The 24,204-nt window shown below is 44.7% G+C and overlaps 2 protein-coding genes across 3 annotated transcripts in view; one reads left to right on the plus strand and one right to left on the minus strand.

Annotated features, from left to right (window-relative positions):
- The window catches only part of LOC124124727 (mucin-2-like), a 29,105-nt gene extending 26,017 nt beyond the window's left edge, over nucleotides 1–3,088 (minus strand). The window contains exon 1 of the mRNA XM_048393091.1: nucleotides 2,989–3,088. Coding sequence (XP_048249048.1) covers nucleotides 2,989–3,088 — 100 coding nt within the window. The remainder of the gene's footprint in view (nucleotides 1–2,988) is intronic.
- A 2,092-nt stretch (nucleotides 3,089–5,180) lies between these two features.
- On the plus strand, nucleotides 5,181–15,164 carry LOC124124726 (serine/threonine-protein phosphatase 6 regulatory ankyrin repeat subunit C-like). Of its 2 annotated transcripts, XM_048393086.1 has the most exons (6): nucleotides 5,181–5,475; nucleotides 9,480–9,559; nucleotides 12,224–12,595; nucleotides 13,734–13,799; nucleotides 13,977–14,042; nucleotides 14,553–15,164. In XM_048393086.1, exons 2-6 carry the CDS (start codon nucleotides 9,511–9,513, stop codon nucleotides 14,963–14,965), a joined length of 966 nt encoding a protein of 321 aa, XP_048249043.1. In that variant the 5' UTR covers nucleotides 5,181–5,475; nucleotides 9,480–9,510; the 3' UTR covers nucleotides 14,966–15,164. The 2 variants fall into 2 exon arrangements, with proteins under 2 accessions (XP_048249043.1, XP_048249044.1); XM_048393087.1 differs by lacking the exon at nucleotides 13,977–14,042 and having other exon boundaries at nucleotides 5,182–5,475.
- The last annotated feature ends 9,040 nt before the right edge of the window (nucleotides 15,165–24,204 follow it).

Genomic DNA, 24,204 nt, shown 5'->3' on the forward strand with positions numbered 1-24,204 from the left:
AATCACTAAATTGATAATTCGAGTTCGTCATTAATTTCCTAACCTTACCCTTCCCACACGACCTTTAATACGACAGCCACAATGACATATGAAGCAATGTTCATTCAAGTAATCGTAAGTAATTACTTACAAGTAAGTCATGTAAGTAATTCATATAAGTAATTGTTTGGCTATTCATTTGCTTGCCGCTGTCATCCTCTGACCCCGAGATCTAGAGTGCGTCTCGTGACACCTAACAGTGTATCCTGCCTATTTTATGTCAATGACAAAATCTAGGAATATGTCGTGACACTGCAAGTTCGCAAGTGTAGCATCCTCACTATTTTTTAAACGCCATATACCTATTTCTAGCAAAACGCGGGGACAAGGGCAAAGTAATGAAGTAAACACTTACCGCAAAATAGGTTTTCCCTCGGTCCTCCAAGTATCATCCTTTCGCGTCGTCTGCTTGAAAAGACGCGCGTGAGTAACAGCGCCCTCTATTACAAGAGTAGCTTCCCGTGAAGCATGTTGTGAAAACGTTGGACCAACAGTAACAAAACCGATCGCGATACTCCAAACTTTTGCCAACATTATTGTAATTTGCTGAATGAATTGTAAGATGTGAGAAATCCCGTCTGTATCTTCCTGTCTGTTGTACATGTGCAGCCAACATGGTCAGTAAATGTGCTTAATCTATTTCATTTCAAAATTACAAATAAAGTTAATAGATCTATGTTCGAATAGAATTAATGTATTATTCGTAAATATATTAATATTTGTTAGCAATATTCCAGCAATATCACGGCGGGGGACACCAGAAACAGGCTTCACACATTATACCCATGTCGGGAATCGAACCCGGGCCATCGGCATGGCGAGCGAGCGCTTTAACCACTAGGCTACCTGGCCGCCCTCGGCCTGATGTAGATGTGCTGGCTGGGCACGTGCCCTCGATGATTTCAAAATGAGGGAATCTATATTACCACGACGTAGGACGTGCATCAATTTCTTTGGCAATAAACAAAATCAAACTGTTAACTTCAGTGCCATGCATACAGTAATAGATTAACACTGTTCTATATAAACGAGTTCATAAACTACTTTACACGAAATATTTTCTTTTTATGGTCTAACATGACAGATAATGACAACAATGTAAACACATGAAGTGGGGTTTTGTGGGTGTGGTTGCTCGTACTAGTCCGGACTAATGCCGATTTTATAGAACTAGCCCACTGTCAGTGAGTGAGTATGGTTTTACGCCGCTTTTGGCAATATTCCAGCAATATCACGGCGGGGGACACCAGAAATGGATTCACACATTGTACTCATGTCGGGAATCGAACCCGGGTCTTCGGTGTGACGAGCGAACGCTTTAAACACTAGGCTAGGGAGTGCAGAGTCTATTGCAAGACAGAAACGTCAGTAACGTGTTTATGATCCACTGACATTGACCACAGCTTCAACCCTACGCCTCATACTCATTACAAGTCGTTGAATGCTTCTCTGAGGCAAACGGATCCATTCTTCATGAAGTGCGGCTTCAAGTCCAGCGAGATTTTGAACTGGGGGATCACGATGTCTGATTTTCCGGCCAAGAATGTCCCAGAGATGCTCAATCGGATTAAGATCCGGACTACAGGCCGGCCAAGGAAGAGTGGCAATAGCTTCTTGACGCAAATAAGCCAAAACTGACCGAGATCTGTGTGGTCTAGCATTGTCGTCCATGTAAACAGGTCTTGTCTGAAGAGGATGGTTGTCAAAATGAGGGACTACCACTGGACGAAGAACGGCATCTTGGTATTGTTGGCCATTCAGGTTTCCACGAATTGTCACCAGCGGAAGTTTGCAGCCGAAGGAAACACAACCCCATATCATGACAGACCCTCGCCACATGCTAAGGTCTTCTGGGTGTTCCTTGGTGCAAAACGAGTGTTACGTTGCCTCCAAACACGTATTCGACCATCAACAGTTCGTAGAAGCATTCGACACTCGTCAGACCAATGGATCCTTCTCCAGTTGGCCAAGTTCCATCGACTACGGGCACGACACCATATCAGACGATTCCGCATGTGCCTCTCAGTCAGTTGAGGACGTTTTACTGGTCTTCTGGCGTTATAACCAGCCGCTCTGAGGCGACGCCTTACGGTCATCGTCGAGAGTCTCTGATGGGTAATCCACTGCAGTCTTAAATCTGTTGAAGTGGCAAATGGATTTCGTCTGACTATCCTGACAAGACGTCTATCCTCTCTGTTAGAGGTCTTTCTTGGCCTACCAGACCTATGCCTGTGATTGACATCATTGGTTTGACCATGTTTGACAATCAAACGAGTGATAACACTGTTATGACGACTCATTTGTCTTGCAATGGCGCTGGTGACATGCCAGCATTTTTCATGCCTATGACTTGCCATCTTTCAGCGTTTGTTTACTTTCTCCTCGCCATGCATGGCTGATTTTCAACCTCTATTGGATGGGGAATCTCACACAGGAGCAAAATGCAACCACGTGTCTGAAACTTGAATTTCACTATTTATAGGGTAGGGGAACTGCAGCAACACGTAAAGCACGCTTTCCTTGTGGTATCTTGTCAAATTTGGGTGCATACAGTCATACATCATCATATTTCGTATTTCTGATTCCCACACGTAAAATCAAGAGACTATGAATATGGTGGCGCTTAACTTTTGTGTATGTGTATATTACCACTGCTATTGTATTATATGCTGCCATTGAATTTTGTCCTGTCGCTCTATTGTGTACTGCCACTGTAATAACTTTGCAGTAATCTATACTGATTTGTAAACCTAGCGAATTATATAAATTCAGTTATTAATTGTATACCATTTCTTTTGTGTGTGTTGGTTTCACTATTGATATCTGAGTTAACCAATTGTTTCAACTTGAAAATCGACACGTAACAATATATTGTTTACATAAAGTTTCTCATCATTGTATTGTGTTATCTATTTATGTGTTTCACATTTCTCAAATCCTTGGCAGAACTTTGACGGGACAGTAGTTTCTCTTCAAGAAGTGTTTCTGTTCTGACGACCTCTTTGCGCTCTCTGTGAGCCTTCTCAATCTCAGTCCGAGTTTTTGCCATGCTGTAAGAAACGAAAACACGGCACATAAAATCCACCTTGAAAACCTGAACCAAACGTATGTGATGCGCACGTTGTGTAGTATTAATAAGTGTATATGTGTATCTCAGCTGTAGTGAGCCCAAAATACACATTATCTATTACAATATCAGATATACACTCTTAAAAAAAGAAACGCACAGGTAGACTTTTAGTAAATTTATTGTACCTAATAAAGTCGATATATTTAATTTAATATCATAGATACAAATATGAAAGCTTGGAGCTCGATAGTCACATGTTCTTGTACAAAGGCACTGAAAACTGTTTATTGTCATGTCACATAAGGCCACAAGGTTGCGCTGAACTCAGTATCTCGTGTGACGGCCCCGGTTAGCAATCACGGCTCGGGACTGACTGGTGTAGTGTACGAATTCTGTCCTGCGGAATTCTGCGCCATTCTGCTTGTAACGCGTTGGCCAGTTGTGGGAGCGTCTGCGGCGTGTTCTGACGTCGACGTACACGTCGATCGAGTTCATCCCAGAGGTGTTCGAATGGGTTGACATCTGGAGATCTGGACGGCCAGGTCAAGCGTTGATGTTGGGGTTATGGAGGTAGTTTACCGTGAGACGAGCTGTGTGCGTTGTCACTGTTGAAACAGCTCCCTCTGGCGGTCAGTGATTGGAAGATGGTGAGATTGACGAATTGGATTCATGTAGCGATTTGCTGTCAAATCTCCCTGAACCACAGTAATAGTTAGCATCTATGAAGAGAAATCTTAGTGGCTAAGAAGGGGCGGAGCGAGCGAGCCCCATTTTTTAGCCACTAAGATTTCTCTTCATAGATTCTTACTGACTTAGAACTCCGCCAACATTTTGATTGACAGTTCCCGTGACGTCATTATCAAGGTTGGTCTACGTCATTTGGCGCAATGACATCAACGAGTATGGACGTGTTCGATGAAAAGGGAACGTTTGATTTGTTGTTTGAAGAATTGTTTGCGAATGCAGATTTTGAAGCTCCCAGTCTAACCCAGCTAACATCTTTTCCAACCCAAGAGCTTGTGAAAATTGAACAAAACGATGGCCGTTTTATGGCGCCCTTTTCCTCTGACGACATCAAACAGGAGCAGAAAGGCGCTATTCCAAAGAAAACTAGCGAGAATAACCAAGCCAGATCTCTCGGTGTTGGATATGGCCCCCACACCATGACACTACCGCCACCGAATTTGTCGAATTCACGTACACAATGTGGGGCAAAACGCTCATTTCGACGACGATAAACACGTTGTCTTCCATTTCGCCGGGGAAGAAGAAATCGTGATTCATCGCTAAACCACACTCGTCTCTATAGTTTCTCAAATTCCAAGGCTGTAAGGTATGGCACCAACGCAAGCGTCGCTGCCGATGGATCTGTTGCAAAATAGGGACGATATCTAGTCTTCTGGGTCTGATTCCTGACAGTCTGGTCCAATATCCTCCTTAAACCAGGGTGCAAGTGGCGTGCAACAGAAGACAACGATTCCCCTCTTTAGATACGTCTTATGGCGATGTCTCGGCATTTTCGAACATGAAAAATGTTGACAATTGAATGACAAGTTATTGGCTTATGCTTGCCTTTTCATAGCCACTACCACGAGTTACGAATGCCATAATTTGCACGTGCATTTTGCTTTACTGTTTTCCTTCATGACATTTTTGAACAAGTGTGAAAACAATGCCGTTTAAGACATTGCACTATACGACACTGAACTTCTTTTATCTTTAAGCAGCGATGTAGTAAAGTCATCCGCAATATATCCCCTCAATAAACCCTGCCGCCCTTTATCTTCCCGAGTTTGTCGTTGATTACTTCCATGTATACACTATAGATATTATATGTAGGAACTCAACAGCTTTCAATCTATTTGCCAAAACGTTTGCGAATATTTTATAATCCAGATTCAAAAACGTAATAGGCCGATAGTGTTTTAATTATAGAAGGTCCCTGTTCGGCTTCTCAATCAGTGTTAGAACCCCGCCCCCAGCTGGGACGTACGCTGTCAAACCGGCCTGCCCCATTCAATGAAGCAATGAAATAAACCCGGAGATCCTCATTGGCCGTCTTCTGGTTACGGAAAGGGACGAGAGTTGCCGAATGTGTACTGATCGTCACGGTGCGAAGGAAGTGTTCAGTGTCACATGTCTGAGGTTAGGCAACAAGCCAAGGGAGTCTTCACCGCTTTCAATACTCACGACTAGCAGTGTTGCAGTAGCAGGACTGGACATAGGCCTGCTTCCACCGTGTTGTGGCGAGGTTGTTGGACTGGGGACTGGGGACTGGGGACCGTCAGTGTTTAAGTCAGGTTGTCGCCGCCTGGGGACACTGGCGACCCGGATCTGTGGACAGTGGGTGGAGAAACCCGATCCGGGTAAGTCAGGTCGTGTGTTGTCATGCTGATGACGTACTTCATGCACAGTGTATACGACTATAACCCCTAACTCGATGTTAGATAGACACATTCATTCTTTATTTCACCGTTTCAAACAAATCATGTGTCCGTGGTTCTAGTTTCGGTTTGAACTGACCTGATTCTCGTCGGGACACCCACCCCGACTCACGGATAGTCACGTGACATGGCTCATGTCGGTAAAATATGTTCGTTGAAACAGGATCACGAGCATCATTAGTATTTATGGGTAAAAATCTCAAAACCGACAAATTTTCTGATATCAACTTGCAAAAATAAAAGTGTCCCTAATATAATTTTTCTCTTGATATTAGAGAATATGATACTTGAGAAGTACTTTCTATTTCAATGCAGTGCAGTGATGTGTTTAATTAATTAGAAAATAATTAATGAATTAGCCTAATCTGCTAGGACATTCAACTCCGTTACGGATCACAAAATGGAAAGTAATTTTAATAGCGCTAGGTTGCTTTGAAATATAAAATCGTATTCAGCAATTAACATTAAGTGTGAATACAATTCAGTGTTAAACAAATGCAAACTGGCTAAATAAAATGTATGATTGGACATTTGTAAGTGCTCGCTCCATATTTCAAAAGTTTGCCTAGACAACAAAGTCATTTACATGAAAGACGGTATCCAAAATATAGTATTTTTCATCTTTTGTCACAACATATATTATCATTAGTCCTAATCTAAAGTTAAAACTCATAAAAACAACAAAGTTTTTCGTCAGTTGTCAAAAGAAGTCATCTATTAAAAAAATCCTGACGTAACAGAGTTGAGTTTGTTGTAACGGAGTTGTAACTCATATATTTTGTTATTGCTCTCTAGCATAAAATAACAACCTTTTCATCCCTTTTGAGATGAAATGTGAAAATACATGCACTGTGTTGTGTTACTTGTCAGGACTTTGGTACTCATGGTTTATGAGCCAGTTACTGCAGTAATGGCATACAAAAGTGGGTCTACTAAATTACTAATGTTCAACCCTTTGTATAGACGTTGAAATAAATAAGCACAAAGTTGCTTAAAATGCCATTTTAGATCACTATAATATATTATAAAACTTCAAGATCAAATTTCAGATAAATCATATCATCAACACTGTCAGAAAACATGTTGTTTATACATGCATAATGAAATTGCTTTCTGCAGCCAAAACACAATAGCCAGGCACTCCCATCAATGTAAAAGACAACAGTTCTGTCTTCAATAATTAGTCCACTGTCGGAAAGAGCGCTATCAATAGAATCAAATCCACATTTTGCACAGGTCCTAACATCTTGTTCATCCAAAACATCAGAGCAGTCTGAGTGACTATTTAAAAAAAAAGTTCTTACTCCAGACTGTGGGAAAATTATTTGTCAGGTATAGGGTTAAAATAAAATAAAATATTCGTGAAGAACAAAGCTATGTACTGACAATAACTATCGAAATTGTGCAGATGCACAAATTTTTCCTCTCCGTTACGCTGTACAGCATTACAGAGTTGAGTGTAACGGAGTTGAGAAACCTTACTATAAATGGCTCATATCCCAGCATGCTTTGCTTTTTATGGAAATTAAAATACTCACTGCTAACATGGTCTTGCTAACCAATTTCTCTTGGAAAAGTGAAGGAAATTAGAATGAGATATAGATCTATAGACAGTGTAACAGAGTTGAGGCTCAGAAAACATACTGTACTTAACAGACATATCTTGATGTCATTGGCTTGAACATTGTACATAAATGTGGCATCTATCTATCACCAGCAGATGAACTTCATACACATGTTGCCAAAAGAGGAAGCGTATGAGAGTTATCTCCCATAGCACAGTTATTTTTTTAGTATTGGTACGTTGTAACGGAGTTGAGTGCCTTTTGAGGGACATCTTTTTTTTCTTATTTATTTTTTTTTCAATTAGGTTTTAGATAATAATGATAGGATACATGTAATTAATGTTCATTTGAGAGTGTGAAAAACAAAATTTGTTACATTTTTAGAATATTTAGATATAGATTAGGTATTATTTTTTATTCTGGTCCAGCTGAGGGACAGCCATGTTTTTAGTAAATCCAGAAAATATTTGCTTATAAACAAATATTAACTTGAAAGTACATTTTTTTAGCATTTTACATTTGAAGAAAGGTACTCTACTTGTGAATAGTCTTGAAAAGGAAATCAAATATTTTAAAATACATTTCTGCAAACAAACTACTGATGTACAGGTCAAGTGGGAAATTGTTACGGTGTTGAGATTTTCACCCTTATACCACGAGCTCCCGCATAAAACCCCGTATGCGCCGAGTGATCCTGCTACAGCTTCTGTCTGTATGTGGGTGTCTTCACTCATCAGGGTCGTGTTACATAGCGGAAGGACCAGGAAGTTGGAAATGAATGCGTATAATGTAAGGTTTGTGGGGGATTTTATGCAAAAAAAGAGCAGTCCCTAAAATTCTTGAAAAAATAATTATCCTGCAGGCTGACAAAATAAATTTCTGCCACAAATATGACATTATATCAAGGTGTATCTCTTCAAATTCATTCGAATCCCGACATTGGTACAATGTGTGAAGCCCATTTCTGGTGTCCCCTGTCGTGATACTGCTGGAATATTGCTAAAAGCGACGTAAAACCAAACTCTCTCACTCACTCTTCAAATTCAGGCTCGTAGTTTGAAATATAAATATCTGTTTTTGTAGCTGCAGATGAAGAAATGTCTCACCAGGGTACAACCTCCCCCTGCCCCAGAATATCAAGTCCCTAACTCCCTCAAAGTAATAGGCCTATTCCTTTCCACATGACTACATGACATGTGGATACAGCCCATGGACTGCTGCTCCGATCTGGCCACAACATCCCAGGATGTGTCTTTACTAGTAGTGCTGCCACTTTCTCTACACATTTATAATGTACAACAGTTTCTGGGGCCACTCTACCACTAACCAATACAACAAGAGGCCGTCTGAAAAACGCGTCATACCGAAAACAGCACCTCATCCAATGCGATAACGGCTACTATGGCTTAGCAAAAACAGCACCTTATTATGTTTACCTTGGACTGAAATACATGAAATTAAACTCACATGGTCACTTGCAAACACAAATAATTGTGAATTTAAAAAAAAGAAGTTTACCTTAGTAGTTAGTCTCTACTCGCCAACTCTGATTTGGAGGCGCGACTAAACTTATTGTGAAAACATTACATGCTTTGAAGTAAAATAAATGAAATTAAACTCACATGGTCACTTGCAAAAAAAAATAATTGTGAAATATTCATCGCCTCGAAACAAGTTTACCTAAAAATTTAGCCTTTACCCAAATTAACTCAATGTCAATCTGAAACTGAGTCTGGCGGAAATGTGACGATATTGAACTACAGGTTTATTATATATTTAATATTTATTTTAGTAAGTAGGAAATAAATAGTACTTTTATAGATATTTCATAATATATATATTCCCTTACTGCCTATATATTCCCTTACTGCCAGCAGCCGACATCACAAGAATTTTTCTTCGGATAACAGACTGTGTCCCCGCCCAAGGAAAACATATATACTACAACAAAACATAATAAAACATCTAAATAAAGCATACTACTTATCATTATTAAAAATAGAGGTGCCGTTTTCGCCCGACAACTAGTAGCCGTTTTCGCCAGATGAGGTGCCATTTTTGCCCAAGAAATCTGACGTTTTGTTGAGGTTCCATTTTAGCCTGCACCCCTGAAAACAATCATTGCTGTAGAGTGACAGGAGTTACCTCCCCTGTTTGGTGTGTGGTTTATATACAGTGTGACACCAGGTGGCAGTATAACAGTATGGTGTGTTACCTCCCCTGCTTAAGGTATCTGGGCATTAAGGAACTAATAGCAGCAGACAACTGTGTGAATTGAAGGAAGAGGTCGATACTGGTGACCGATCTTTGATGAGCATGTGTATGGCTATGCAAACTTCAGAAAGACTTTTCTTCTGTTAGGTGAGATCGACAAGCAGGTGCCACTCTCAGGATGGAGGCTGCGGCAGGAGGGGCGACCGGGAAGGAGAAGCAGGACGCAGGTAACGTTGTTTGTTAATTTAGTAATTTATTTGTTATTCACAACCTAAGTGTTCCATGTGTGTTTTTTCAGTTATCCTAGTCCAAGCATTGGTGGTCATTCCTGAACGTAAGATCTGCATACAATGCCTCTCGTTTCATTGTTCCTTAGGCAGTGCAGCCAGCACCCATGTAGATCCAGGGTAGAATAGGTCTTCAGCAACCAATGCTTTGACGTAAAAGGCTACTATGCTTGTCATAGGAGGCAAGTAATGGCATCTGGTGGTCATGCTCGCTGACTTGGTTTGATACATGTTGTCGTATCCCAACTGTGGATCGATGCTCATGATGTCAATCACTGGATTGTCCCGTCCAGGATCGATTATTTAAGGACCGCTGTCATATAGCTGGAATATTGCTGAGTGCAGTGTTAAACAACAAACCAACCGGATTGGTTGGCAGTAGCAGGGCAATAGGTTCCTTTCAGGGAAATATATCTTGGTGCTTTAACAGTATCACATACATAAGCAGCGTGTATATCCCCCACTTTGTGTCACTTGTGGCAATCGTTAACCAGGATCTATCTTGAGGAATAGTCCATTTCAATGACAGGACAACAATTGGATTGTGACAAGGCTATCTATGTGAGGGGGTCTTGGGAGGGAAGTGAAGTGTCATGTGACAAGGCTATCTATGTGAGGGGGTCTTGGGAGGGAAGTGAAGTGTCATGTGACAAGGCTATCTATGTGAGGGGGTCTTGGGAGGGAAGTGAAGTGTCATGTGACAAGGCTATCTATGTGAGGGGGTCTTGGGAGGGAAGTGAAGTGTCATGTGACAAGGCTATCTATGTGAGGGGGTCTTGGGAGGGAAGTGAAGTGTCATGTGACAAGGCTATCTATGTGAGAGGGTCTTGGGAGGGAAGTGAAGTGTCATGTGACAAGGCTATCTATGTGAGAGGGTCTTGGGAGGGAAGTGAAGTGTCATGTGACAAGGCTATCTATGTGAGAGGGTCTTGGGAGGGAAGTGAAGTGTCATGTGATAAGGCTATCTATGTGAGGGGGTCTTGGGAGGGAAGTGAAGTGTCATGTGACAAGGCTATCTATGTGAGGGGGTCTTGGGAGGGAAGTGAAGTGTCATGTGACAAGGCTATCTATGTGAGGGGGTCTTGGGAGGGAAGTGAAGTGTCATGTGACAAGGCTATCTATGTCAGGGGGTCTTGGGAGGGAAGTGAAGTGTCATGTGACAAGGCTATCTATGTGAGGGGGTCTTGGGAGGGAAGTGAAGTGTCATGTGACCAGGCTATCTATGTGAGGGGGTCTTGGGAGGGAAGTGAAGTGTCATGTGACAAGGCTATCTATGTGAGGGGGTCTTGGGAGGGAAGTGAAGTGTCATGTGACAAGGCTATCTATGTGAGGGGGTCTTGGGAGGGAAGTGAAGTGTCATGTGACAAGGCTATCTATGTGAGAGGGTCTTGGGAGGGAAGTGAAGTGTCATGTGACAAGGCTATCTATGTGAGAGGGTCTTGGGAGGGAAGTGAAGTGTCATGTGACAAGGCTATCTATGTGAGAGGGTCATGGGAGGGAAGTGAAGTGTCATGTGACAAGGCTATCTATGTGAGAGGGTCTTGGGAGGGAAGAGAAGTGTCATGTGACAAGGCTATCTATGTGAGAGGGTCTTGGGAGGGAAGTGAAGTGTCATGTGACAAGGCTATCTATGTGAGAGGGTCTTGGGAGGGAAGTGAAGTGTCATGTGACAAGGCTATCTATGTGAGAGGGTCTTGGGAGGGAAGTGAAGTGTCATGTGACAAGGCTATCTATGTGAGAGGGTCTTGGGAGGGAAGTGAAGTGTCATGTGACAAGGCTATCTATGTGAGAGGGTCTTGGGAGGGAAGTGAAGTGTCATGTGACAAGGCTATCTATGTGAGAGGGTCTTGGGAGGGAAGTGAAGTGTCATGTGACAAGGCTATCTATGTGAGAGGGTCATGGGAGGGAAGTGAAGTGTCATGTGACAAGGCTATCTATGTGAGAGGGTCTTGGAAGGGAAGTGAAGTGTCATGTGACAAGGCTATCTATGTGAGAGGGTCATGGGAGGGAAGTGAAGTGTCATGTGACAAGGCTATCTATGTGAGAGGGTCATGGGAGGGAAGTGAAGTGTCATGTGACAAGGCTATCTATGTGAGAGGGTCTTGGGAGGGAAGTGAAGTGTCATGTGACAAGGCTATCTATGTGAGGGGGTCTTGGGAGGGAAGTGAAGTGTCATGTGACAAGGCTATCTATGTGAGGGGGTCTTGGGAGGGAAGTGAAGTGTCATGTGACAAGGCTATCTATGTGAGGGGGTCTTGGGAGGGAAGTGAAGTGTCATGTGACAAGGCTATCTATGTGAGGGGGTCTTGGGAGGGAAGTGAAGTGTCATGTGACAAGGCTATCTATGTGAGAGGGTCTTGGGAGGGAAGTGAAGTGTCATGTGACAAGGCTATCTATGTGAGAGGGTCTTGGGAGGGAAGTGAAGTGTCATGTGACAAGGCTATCTATGTGAGAGGGTCTTGGGAGGGAAGTGTCATGCCCGCTGAGCAGATCCATGCTGGAGGCAGACAGTGAAGGTTGTCTTTGCAGGGACAGCGTTGATGTGATGATGAACATTTGTGCCTGTGTTTTTGTCTGAGTGCTTGGTTACACTTCCTGTTTCAGGTCCAGCCACTAACTGCATATTCTGCATGACTGACCCATCTGGAAGGAAAGGGTGGGAAACACGGTGGCTCGTCACAGCCGTGCCCGACAAAGTGATGTCTCCACCGCCCGTCAGCGCATTCACAGAGCTAGGCTCTCAGATGAAGGAACAATTCCTTGCTTCACTGGTCGCTGCCTGGAAGGGAAGCATGGTGTTCTGTTTTGTACACCAGTCCCAGGAAGATGCTATAAATATGATAATAAGGCACTCCGAGGTGAAGCGGGTCATCCTACACTTCCTGCAGACAGTGGACCCATCATTGAGGGACATTCGGATGGAGGTTGAACTGCGGGAGTTGGGTCGGCCAGCGGAGCAGACAGCACAGAAGTCAGGTAAGGCAAAAAATAAAATAGTTTTGGTCCTCAGGCACTGTCCGCATCATCATAAAGTCTGCTGCACGTTTTCTTTTCAAAACATTTTTAAAATCCTAAGACTTTAAAACAATGTGATCCAATATAGCAAACAGTTACTTTCCTTAACATGCGCACTGCTTAATGTTACTGCGCATCTCTTGTTACTGCGCATCTCGTCTTACTGCGCATCTCATGTTATGGTCATGGCGGCAATAGGAGTTTGTATGCTTGTTTATGTAGGGAGGCCCTTTCCCAGGTTTATGGTACACAACTATATATTTGGTGACATACTAGTTTGAACAAGCGGAACACCATCTAGCTCTGTAGTTCTTAATTTAGAGGTAGTGTATTATTAGTTATGGTGTCTTTAGGTGCCGTATACAGTCATATATACAGTGTCATATTAGGTTAGCAGAAATATATTGGGTGAGGCGTCATCCACCATAATGAATTTATTATGCAGAGCTTCCACTCTCTGGTATCCATATCGCACATGTCAAAGTGAAAACTTGACACTTACAACCAAACGTTGACGTTAAGGGTCAAAGGGAGACTACTCTTCAAGCCTTAGAGGCCAAACCTTGTTGAAAATTTTAACTATCATCTTTATCCATAAAGTCACGAACATGATCTAAAAACAGATTAATGGCCTTTCACATCACAATTAATGATAGTAAAACACAAAACTGTGTCAAATAACAAATTTTAGTACCAGAATTTCCATGTGAAATATGGGAGGTGGGTGTTGGAAATTCCAAGATGACTGTTACTTACAGTATACCGTCTCATAATAGGTCAGTAGCCAGAAACCTATGATTTTGGGTGCGAATCCCGGTTCGTCCTGATTATCTTTCTATGTTTGTCAGCACCATCAAAATGGTTAACGTCTGAGACCTGCATCACTTCGGGCTTTCCTCCCACATTAAGCTGACACACCGCGATATAACTGGAATACTGTTAAAAGCGGCTTTAAAAACCCAACTCACTCACTCGTGATATCAATCACTTGATTGTTAAGTCCAGATTTGATTATTTACAGATGACTGTCATAAAGTTGGAATATTACCGAATGAGGCGTTAACAACAAACAAACAACACAACCTATTCTGTGTTTCAGCCTCCAGTAACCCGAGCGAGAGGGAAGCAGGGAGCCCTGGAACTTCCCAGGAGTCTGATCTTCCCGGTAGGTGGGGAGACTGTAGACACAAGATAACACTGCCAGTGCGGCATTCACATGATTCCGAGTATCTTAGTATGACAATAGTCAGTCAGAAAGCTCATTCCTGATATATATTATCACAGGACGTAAGCTGATGCTGACAGTTTCAGTCTTTTCTAACCATCGTGTTTGTCTCCACAGCCACCAGCAGGGAGGAGGAAACACAGGAGTCTGGGACCCCCCTAGGACGGAGCTCTGACACACCAGGTGGGTGGAGACAATGTCACATGAATGCAGCTGGCAAATCACAAAAAACACATGACTGTTACAGCACCCCTGACATTATTATTTTATGAAAATCTTAATCCCTGCATCCCAAACATATGAGGTCCATTCTCACCATTGTTTCTCTAACCATCTGGTATATATCCTCACTCTAAGATGTGAACACTGTAGCGATAAAATGTGAACACTAGCTGAGATGTGAATACTGGAGGTGTAAGGTGTGAACACTAGCTGAGATGTGAATACTGGAGGTGTAAGGTGTGAACACTAGCTGAGATTTGAATTGTGTAGGTGTAAGATGTGAACACTAGCTGAGATGTGAATACTGGAGGTGTAAGGTGTGAACACTAGCTGAGATGTGAATTCTGTAGGTGTAAGATGTGAATACTGTGTCTGTAAGATGTGAATACCGTGTCTGTAAGATGTGAATACTGTAGCTGTAAAATGTGAACACTGTAGCTGAAAGATAAAGTTTCCCGGCATGTGTTACAGCGACACCGACCCCCACATTCAGAGACCCCAAGGCAGACTCCGACCTCCATGAAGCCTGCTGGAAGGGGGACCTGGCGGCTGTGCAGCGGATCCTGACGGCAGGTCGGGCCGACATTAACTGTAGAGACGAGAGTAAGGGGACACCGGTTATAGGGGCAGCACGGGGGGGACACAGAGAAGTAGTGGAGTTCCTTGTGAGTGAAGGAGCTGATGTGTCGCTGGTGGACTGTGACGGTAACAACACCCTTCACTTCGCATGTATGGCTGGAGATGTAGAGATGGTGAAGTTTGTCCTGTCACTGAACGTGGTGGTCATCGACACCAGGAATAACTACTGGCAGACAGCGACCGACATGGCGAGACTCTGGGGACATCAGCTCGTGATGGATCTGCTGGAGTCCCGTGGCGCTTAGTGACGTCGGTGTTTGTGTACACGCTGAAGGAGGACATGTTGTTACTGACAGTGACATGGTGTGTGCTGTTCAAAATCGTCATGAGTTATATTTCAGGCTTAAGGTGTAAATGTTTGTTTAAGTGTAAATGTAGATGCTGTGTGATTACTGATTGGTATGTAAAGACTACATCTTGTGATATAAATCTGTGTCAATTGTGTGTTACGTGTTTATGATTAATCATGAAACAGACAACACGCTGTTTGTTTACATCTCGCTGCACTCTGTGACCTCAGACTGAGCCGAGGTTCGCCCAGCTGACGTGGAGCCAAATGTACAATGACAGTGACGTCACACTGCTGATGACGTCCCGGGTTTACGGCAAAGGCCTAAGAAATAAGTGTGCCCACCATGATGTGGTGTGCCGGGATCCGAGCCCTGTTAAATGGTATTCCAGTATTCCAGTATTCCGGATCTGGTTCACAGATACCAATAGTTTTGTGTTGACGTTTATTATTTTAATGCAGGTCATGACTGGTGATTAACGAACTCCGCCCAAAACATCGAATGATACCTGTTATGGATGGATTGCATATGCAAACGCAAGTACAACAATACAAGCTTCGATTCCCCAGAAAAGCCAAGTTTCTTACTGACTTACAGCAGCAATACTTTGGACCATATTGAAACAACTGATGTCAAGCAGGCAAGCAAAACGTAAAAGAAAGTAAAAGTATAGATTCTTGTCCCTTGTGGTTAAAAAAAGACATTCGATTCTTATTTCTACTGTTGTCTTTGCTCACTGAGGCAGTGAGGTAACCAAGTGGTTAAGATGTTTGTTCGAATTCTATTCCTCACATGGTTACAATATGTGAAATGTATTTCCAGTTTCTTACACACCTGTTTACACGCTTGTTTACACGCCTGTTTACACGCCTGTTTACACACCTGTTAACACGCCTGTTTACACACCTGTTTACACACTTGTTTACACGCTTGTTTACACGCCTGTTTACACACCTGTTTACACGCTTGTTTACACGCCTGTTTACACACCTGTTTACACACCTGTTTACACGCTTGTTTACACGCCTGTTTACACACCTGTTTACACACCTGTTTACACGCTTGTTTACACGCCTGTTTACACGCCTGTTAACACGCCTGTTTACACACTTGTTTACACACCTGTTTACACACCTGTTTACACGCTTGTTTACACGACTGTTTACACGCCTGTTTACACACTTGTTTACACGCCTGTTTACACACCTGTTTACACGCCTGTTTACACGCTTGTTTACACGACTGTTTACACGCCTGTTTACACACCTGTTTACACGCTTGTTTACACGACTGTTTACACGCCTGTTTACACACTTGTTTACACGCCTGTTTACACGCTTGTTTACACGCCTGTTTACACACCTGTTTACACGCTTGTTTACACGCCTGTTTACACGCCTGTTAACACGCCTGTTTACACACCTGTTTTCACACTTGTTTACACACCTGTTTACACGCTTGTTTACACACCTGTGGATGAGAAACCCATTGGAGATAACTGGTGTCAAACAGGTGTGAGATCGAATTCCAGGCCTGTGATTGGCTACTCCATGTTGATGACCTAAGGTCAGATTATGAATCCCTTCCTGATTAAGTCACTGATACGTCTCTAGAATGTTCCCTACCTGTTGCCCTTTAGAGTGGAAACCCCCTGGATGCCGTAGCAACATATATGTCCCTCCTCTTCAAGGTTGGGCCGCTCTGGTTTGAAGAGTAGTCTCCCTTTGACCCTAAAGTCAACGGCTGTGGAGTCAGTTTTCATTTTGACATGAAATATGGATACCAGATAGTGTAAGATTTTCGGCAAAATAAATTCGTTATGGTGTCTTACGTTGCCATAAACGGTGACGCCTCTCACACTATTTTTTTTCTGCCAACCAAACATGACAACCAAAGACACCATAACTAAAAACATACCCTTCGAGTTCGGTTGACAACGCGTATTATACATACACACAACACCCTTTCCCCACCTTCCCCCATCTCGCACCAACATCCCCAGTGCATGTTGTGTATTGTGTGTCTACACGTTTTTAATATGGAGACCGCCTCCGTGGTCTAGTGCTAGAGCGTCCGCCCGGAGAGCGGAAGGTCCGGGGTTCGATCCCCGACCGCGTCATACCGAAAGACGTTAAAAGATGGTACTTGTTACCCTGTCTGGCGCTCGGGATTAAAACAAGGACTGGAGTCAAGGAGTCAGTATACTGTGTATGAGTTGGATATTCATGTTAAACTGCGGCATGGTATCTCAGTGGGCTAGCACTATAAATCGGCATCAGTCCGGACTAGTACAAGCAGCCACACAAACACACACACGCACATGCACGTCGCTATATAAGTGCAATAATCTTGGACGCGACGTAAAACCCTATTTCACCTCACCTCACCTTTTAATATGGACATGACAAACATCGCATCTGTCAGACACGTTGTCATACCTAATTTATTTGCCTTGATTTCAACAACATAATTTGCATCGGTGACAAAGATCATTCGTCATTTGATTTAAAAAATGTATGAGGAATCCAGGGATGCAATTATCGCATAGGCGTACGTGAAACGTGATTTTGTAAACACAATCCAATATGGCGGTTATACACTTAGACGTTCGTGTTTGCGTATTTTCCAAAACATTCTTAAAGATCCTAGGCTTATTGGCGACGTTTCAGAATTATCATTACTGATCTGATGAAACACAGATACCCGTGATTATTAATATGCTAAACAGTGTTCCACGGTGTAACACATTAACTGACAGTCAGTATAGTGTGGACCTGCTTGGGGAAACATTGAGATGTGTAACAGATATGTACCAGTTGTCCATGATACACACACACAGCTAATGAGGAAAGTAACTTGTAGGCTGTTGTACTCGTGTGATGCATCATGAAACATAACATTCAGAAAACAACCCTGAAGTGAATGAAGCTGTCATAAAATATTACATGTTGATTGATCATCTTCTCTGAGCCATCGTTTCATATCTAAGTACTGTCGACCTTACCTCTCGGGTACCCTTACATGTACCTCTAGGCTACCCATTCAAGTACTATCGACCTTGCATCTCGGGTACCCTTACACATACCTCTAGGCTACCCATTCAAGTACTATCGACCTTGCATCTCGGGTACCCTTACACATACCTCTAGGCTACCCATTCAAGTACTATCGACCTTACCTCTCGGGTACCCTTACACGCGCCTCTAGGCTTCACATTCAATTACTGTCGACCTTACCTCTCGGGTACCCTTACACGCGCCTCTAGGCTTCCTATTCAAGTACTGTCGACCTTACCTCTCGGGTACTCTTACACGCGCCTCTAGGCTTCCTATTCAAGTACTGTCGACCTAACCTCTCGGGTACCCTTACACGCGCCTCTAGGCTTCCCATTCAAGTACTATCGACCTTGCATCTCGGGTACCCTTACACATACCTCTAGGCTACCCATTCAAGTACTATCGACCTTGCATCTCGGGTACCCTTACACGCGCCTCTAGGCTTCCCATTCAATTACTGTCGACCTTACCTCTCGGGTACCCTTACACGCGCCTCTAGGCTTCCCATTCAAGTACTGTCGACCTTGCATCTCGGGTACCCTTACACGCGCCTCTAGGCTTCCCATTCAAGTACTATCGACCTAACCTCTCGGGTACCCTTACACGCGCCTCTAGGCTTCCCATTCAATTACTGTCGACCTTACCTCTCGGGTACCCTTACACGCGCCTCTAGGCTTCCCATTCAAGTACTGTCGACCTTGCATCTCGGGTACCCTTACACGCGCCTCTAGGCTTCCCATTCAAGTACTATCGACCTAACCTCTCGGGTACCCTTACACGCGCCTCTAGGCTTCCCATTCAATTACTGTCGACCTTACCTCTCGGGTACCCTTACACGCGCCTCTAGGCTTCCCATTCAAGTACTATCGATCTAACCTTTCGGCACAGGACCATGTAACTAATTATAGCAATAAAAATAAGAAAAAGTCGGAAAAAAATCATAGACGATAGGTAACGATCTACTACTATAAACCTCACCTCTCGTAGCCGATCTACTACTATCAACCTCACCTCTCGGTGGCGATCTACTGCTATCAACCTCACCTCTCGGTACCGATCTACTACTATCAACCTCACCTCTCGGTACCGATCTACTGCTATCAACCTCACCTCTCGGTACCGATCTACTACTATCAACCTGACCTCTCCGTACCACCTCTCGGTGCCGATCTACTGCTATCAACCTCACCTCTCCGTACCACCTCTCCGTACCGATCTACTGCTATCTACCTTACCTCTCGGTACCGATCTACTACTATCAACCTCACCTCTCGGTACCGATCTACTACTATCAACCTCACCTCTCGGTACCGATCTACTACTATCAACCTCACCTCTCGGTACCGATCTACTACTATCAACCTCACCTCTCGGTACCGATCTACTACTATCCTTACCTCTCGGTGCCGATCTACTACTATCAACCTTACCTCTCGGTGGCGATCTACTGCTATCAACCTCACCTCTCGGTACCGATCTACTACTATCAACCTCACCTCTCGGTACCGATCTACTGCTATCAACCTCACCTCTCGGTACCGATCTACTACTATCAACCTCACCTCTCGGTACCGATCTACTGCTATCAACCTCACCTCTCGGTGCCGATCTACTCCTATCAACCTCACCTCTCGGTGCCGATCTACTGCTATCAACCTCACCTCTCGGTGCCGATCTACTACTATCAACCTCACCTCTCGGTACCGATCTACTACTATCAACCTCACCTCTCGGTGCCGATCTACTGCTATCAACCTTACCTCTCGGTGCCGATCTACTGCTATCAACCTTACCTCTCGGTGCCGATCTACTGCTATCAACCTCACCTCTCCGTACCACCTCTCCGTACCGATCTACTGCTATCTACCTTACCTCTCGGTACCGATCTACTACTATCAACCTTACCTCTCGGTACCGATCTACTACTATCCTTACCTCTCGGTGCCGATCTACTCCTATCAACCTCACCTCTCGGTGCCGATCTACTCCTATCAACCTCACCTCTCGGTGCCGATCTACTGCTATCAACCTTACCTCTCGGTACCGATCTACTGCTATCAACCTTACCTCTCAGTACCGATCTACTGCTATCAACCTTACCTCTCGCTGACGATCTACTGCTATCAACCTTACCTCTCGGTACCGATCTACTACTATCAACCTCACCTCTCGGTGCCGATCTACTGCTATCAACCTCACCTCTCGGTGCCGATCTACTGCTATCAACCTCACCTCTCCGTACCACCTCTCCGTACCGATCTACTGCTATCTACCTTACCTCTCGGTACCGATCTACTACTATCAACCTTACCTCTCGGTACCGATCTACTACTATCCTTACCTCTCGGTGCCGATCTACTCCTATCAACCTCACCTCTCGGTGCCGATCTGCTCCTATCAACCTCACCTCTCGGTGCCGATCTACTGCTATCAACCTTACCTCTCGGTACCGATCTACTGCTATCAACCTTACCTCTCAGTACCGATCTACTGCTATCAACCTCACCTCTCTGTACCGATCTATTGCTATCAACCTCACCTCTCGGTGCCGATCTATTGCTATCAACCTCACCTCTCCGTACCGATCTACTGCTATCAACCTCACCTCTCGGTGCCAATCTACTGCTATCAACCTCACCTCTCCGTACCGATCTACTGCTATCAACCTCACCTCTCGGTACTGATCTACTGCTATCAACCTCACCTCTCCGTACCGATCTATTGCTATCAACCTCACCTCTCCGTACCGATCTACTGCTATCAACCTTACCTCTCGGTGCCGATCTATTGGTATCTACCTCACCTCTCCGTATCGATCTACTGCCATCAACCTTACCTCTCGGTACCGATCTACTACTATCAACCTCACCTCTCGGTACCGATCTACTACTATCAACCTCACCTCTCGGTACCGATCTACTACTATCCTTACCTCTCGGTGCCGATCTACTACTATCAACCTTACCTCTCGGTGGCGATCTACTGCTATCAACCTCACCTCTCGGTACCGATCTACTACTATCAACCTCACCTCTCGGTACCGATCTACTGCTATCAACCTCACCTCTCGGTACCGATCTACTGCTATCAACCTCACCTCTCGGTGCCGATCTACTACTATCAACCTCACCTCTCGGTGCCGATCTACTGCTATCAACCTCACCTCTCGGTGCCGATCTACTACTATCAACCTCACCTCTCGGTACCGATCTACTACTATCAACCTCACCTCTCGGTGCCGATCTACTGCCATCAACCTCACCTCTCGGTACCGATCTACTACCATCAACCTCACCTCTCGGTACCGATCTACTACTATCAACCTCACCTCTCGGTACCGATCTACTACTATCCTTACCTCTCGGTGCCGATCTACTGCTATCAACCTCACCTCTCGGTACCGATCTACTACTATCAACCTCACCTCTCGGTACCGATCTACTGCTATCAACCTCACCTCTCGGTACCGATCTACTGCTATCAACCTCACCTCTCGGTGCCGATCTACTACTATCAACCTCACCTCTCGGTGCCGATCTACTGCTATCAACCTCACCTCTCGGTGCCGATCTACTACTATCAACCTCACCTCTCGGTACCGATCTACTACTATCAACCTCACCTCTCGGTGCCGATCTACTGCTATCAACCTTACCTCTCGGTGCCGATCTACTGCTATCAACCTCACCTCTCCGTACCACCTCTCCGTACCGATCTACTGCTATCTACCTTACCTCTCGGTACCGATCTACTACTATCAACCTTACCTCTCGGTACCGATCTACTACTATCCTTACCTCTCGGTGCCGATCTACTCCTATCAACCTCACCTCTCGGTGCCGATCTACTCCTATCAACCTCACCTCTCGGTGCCGATCTACTGCTATCAACCTTACCTCTCGGTACCGATCTACTGCTATCAACCTTACCTCTCAGTACCGATCTACTGCTATCAACCTTACCTCTCGCTGACGATCTACTGCTATCAACCTTACCTCTCGGTACCGATCTACTGCTATCAACCTCACCTCTCAGTACCGATCTACTGCTATCAACCTCACCTCTCTGTACCGATCTATTGCTATCAACCTCACCTCTCGGTGCCGATCTACTGCTATCAACCTCACCTCTCCGTACCGATCTACTGCTATCAACCTCACCTCTCGGTACCGATCTACTGCTATCAACCTCACCTCTCCGTACCGATCTACTGCTATCAACCTCACCTCTCGGTACTGATCTACTGCTATCAACCTCACCTCTCCGTACCGATCTACTGCTATCAACCTTACCTCTCGGTGCCGATCTATTGGTATCTACCTCACCTCTCCGTACCGATCTACTGCTATCAACCTTACCTCTCGGTACCGATCTACTACTATCAACCTCACCTCTCGGTGCCGATCTACTGCTATCAACCGTACCTCTCGGTACCGATCTACTGCTATCAACCTCACCTCTCCGTACCGATCTACTGCTATCAACCTTACCTCTCGGTACTGATCTACTGCTATCAACCTCACCTCTCCGTACCGATCTATTGCTATCAACCTCACCTCTCCGTACCGATCTACTGCTATCAACCTTACCTCTCGGTGCCGATCTATTGGTATCTACCTCACCTCTCCGTACCGATCTACTGCTATCAACCTTACCTCTCGGTACCGATCTACTACTATCAACCTCACCTCTCGGTGCCGATCTACTGCTATCAACCGTACCTCTCGGTACCGATCTACTGCTATCAACCTCACCTCTCCGTACCGATCTACTGCTATCAACCTCACCTCTCGGTGCCGATCTACTGCTATCAACCTCACCTCTCCGTACCGATCTACTGCTATCAACCTCACCTCTCGGTGCCGATCTACTGCTATCAACCTCACCTCTCGGTGCCGATCTACTACTATCAACCTTACCTCTCGGTACCGATCTACTGCTATCAACCCTACCTCTCGGTACCGATCTACTGCTATCAACCCTACCTCTCGGTACCGATCTACTCCTATCAACCTCACCTGTCGGTGCCGATCTACTCCTATCAACCTCACCTCTCGGTGCCGATCTACTACTATCAACCTCACCTCTCGGTACCGATCTACTACTATCAACCTCACCTCTCGGTGCCGATCTACTGCTATCAACCTCACCTCTCGGTGCCGATCTACTGCTATCAACCTCACCTCTCCGTACCACCTCTCTGTACCGATCTACTGCTATCTACCTTACCTCTCGGTACCGATCTACTACTATCAACCTTACCTCTCGGTACCGATCTACTACTATCCTTACCTCTCGGTGCCGATCTACTCCTATCAACCTCACCTCTCGGTGCCGATCTACTCCTATCAACCTCACCTCTCGGTGCCGATCTACTGCTATCAACCTTACCTCTCGGTACCGATCTACTGCTATCAACCTTACCTCTCAGTACCGATCTACTGCTATCAACCTTACCTCTCGCTGACGATCTACTGCTATCAACCTTACCTTTCGGTACCGATCTACTGCTATCAACCTTACCTCTCAGTACCGATCCACTGCTATCAACCTCACCTCTCTGTACCGATCTATTGCTATCAACCTCACCTCTCGGTGCCGATCTACTGCTATCAACCTCACATCTCCGTACCGATCTACTGCTATCAACCTCACCTCTCGGTGCCGATCTACTGCTATCAACCTCACCTCTCCGTACCGATCTACTGCTATCAAACTCACCTCTCGGTACTGATCTACTGCTATCAACCTCACCTCTCCGTACCGATCTATTGCTATCAACCTCACCTCTCCGTACCGATCTATTGCTATCAACCTTACCTCTCGGTGCCGATCTATTGGTATCTACCTCACCTCTCCGTACCGATCTACTGCTATCAACCTTACCTCTCGGTACCGATCTACTACTATCAACCTCACCTCTCGGTGCCGATCTACTGCTATCAACCGTACCTCTCGGTACCGATCTACTGCTATCAACCTCACCTCTCCGTACCGATCTACTGCTATCAACCTTACCTCTCGGTACTGATCTACTGCTATCAACCTCACCTCTCCGTACCGATCTATTGCTATCAACCTCACCTCTCCGTACCGATCTACTGCTATCAACCTTACCTCTCGGTGCCGATCTATTGG

The sequence above is a fragment of the Haliotis rufescens genome, unplaced genomic scaffold (genome assembly GCF_023055435.1).
Source record: "Haliotis rufescens isolate VD_foot unplaced genomic scaffold, xgHalRufe1.0.p SCAF_113, whole genome shotgun sequence".
Classification (NCBI taxonomy): domain Eukaryota; kingdom Metazoa; phylum Mollusca; class Gastropoda; order Lepetellida; family Haliotidae; genus Haliotis; species Haliotis rufescens.

Coding starts and splice junctions, on each gene's coding strand:
- LOC124124726 (XM_048393086.1), top strand. CDS start 9,511: ATGGAGGCTGCGGCAGGAGGGGCGACCGGGAAGGAGAAGCAGGACGCA. Junction 13,800..13,976: donor CCAGGAGTCTGATCTTCCCG/GTAGGTGGGGAG, acceptor TTGTCTCCACAG/CCACCAGCAGGGAGGAGGAA. Junction 14,043..14,552: donor ACGGAGCTCTGACACACCAG/GTGGGTGGAGAC, acceptor CATGTGTTACAG/CGACACCGACCCCCACATTC.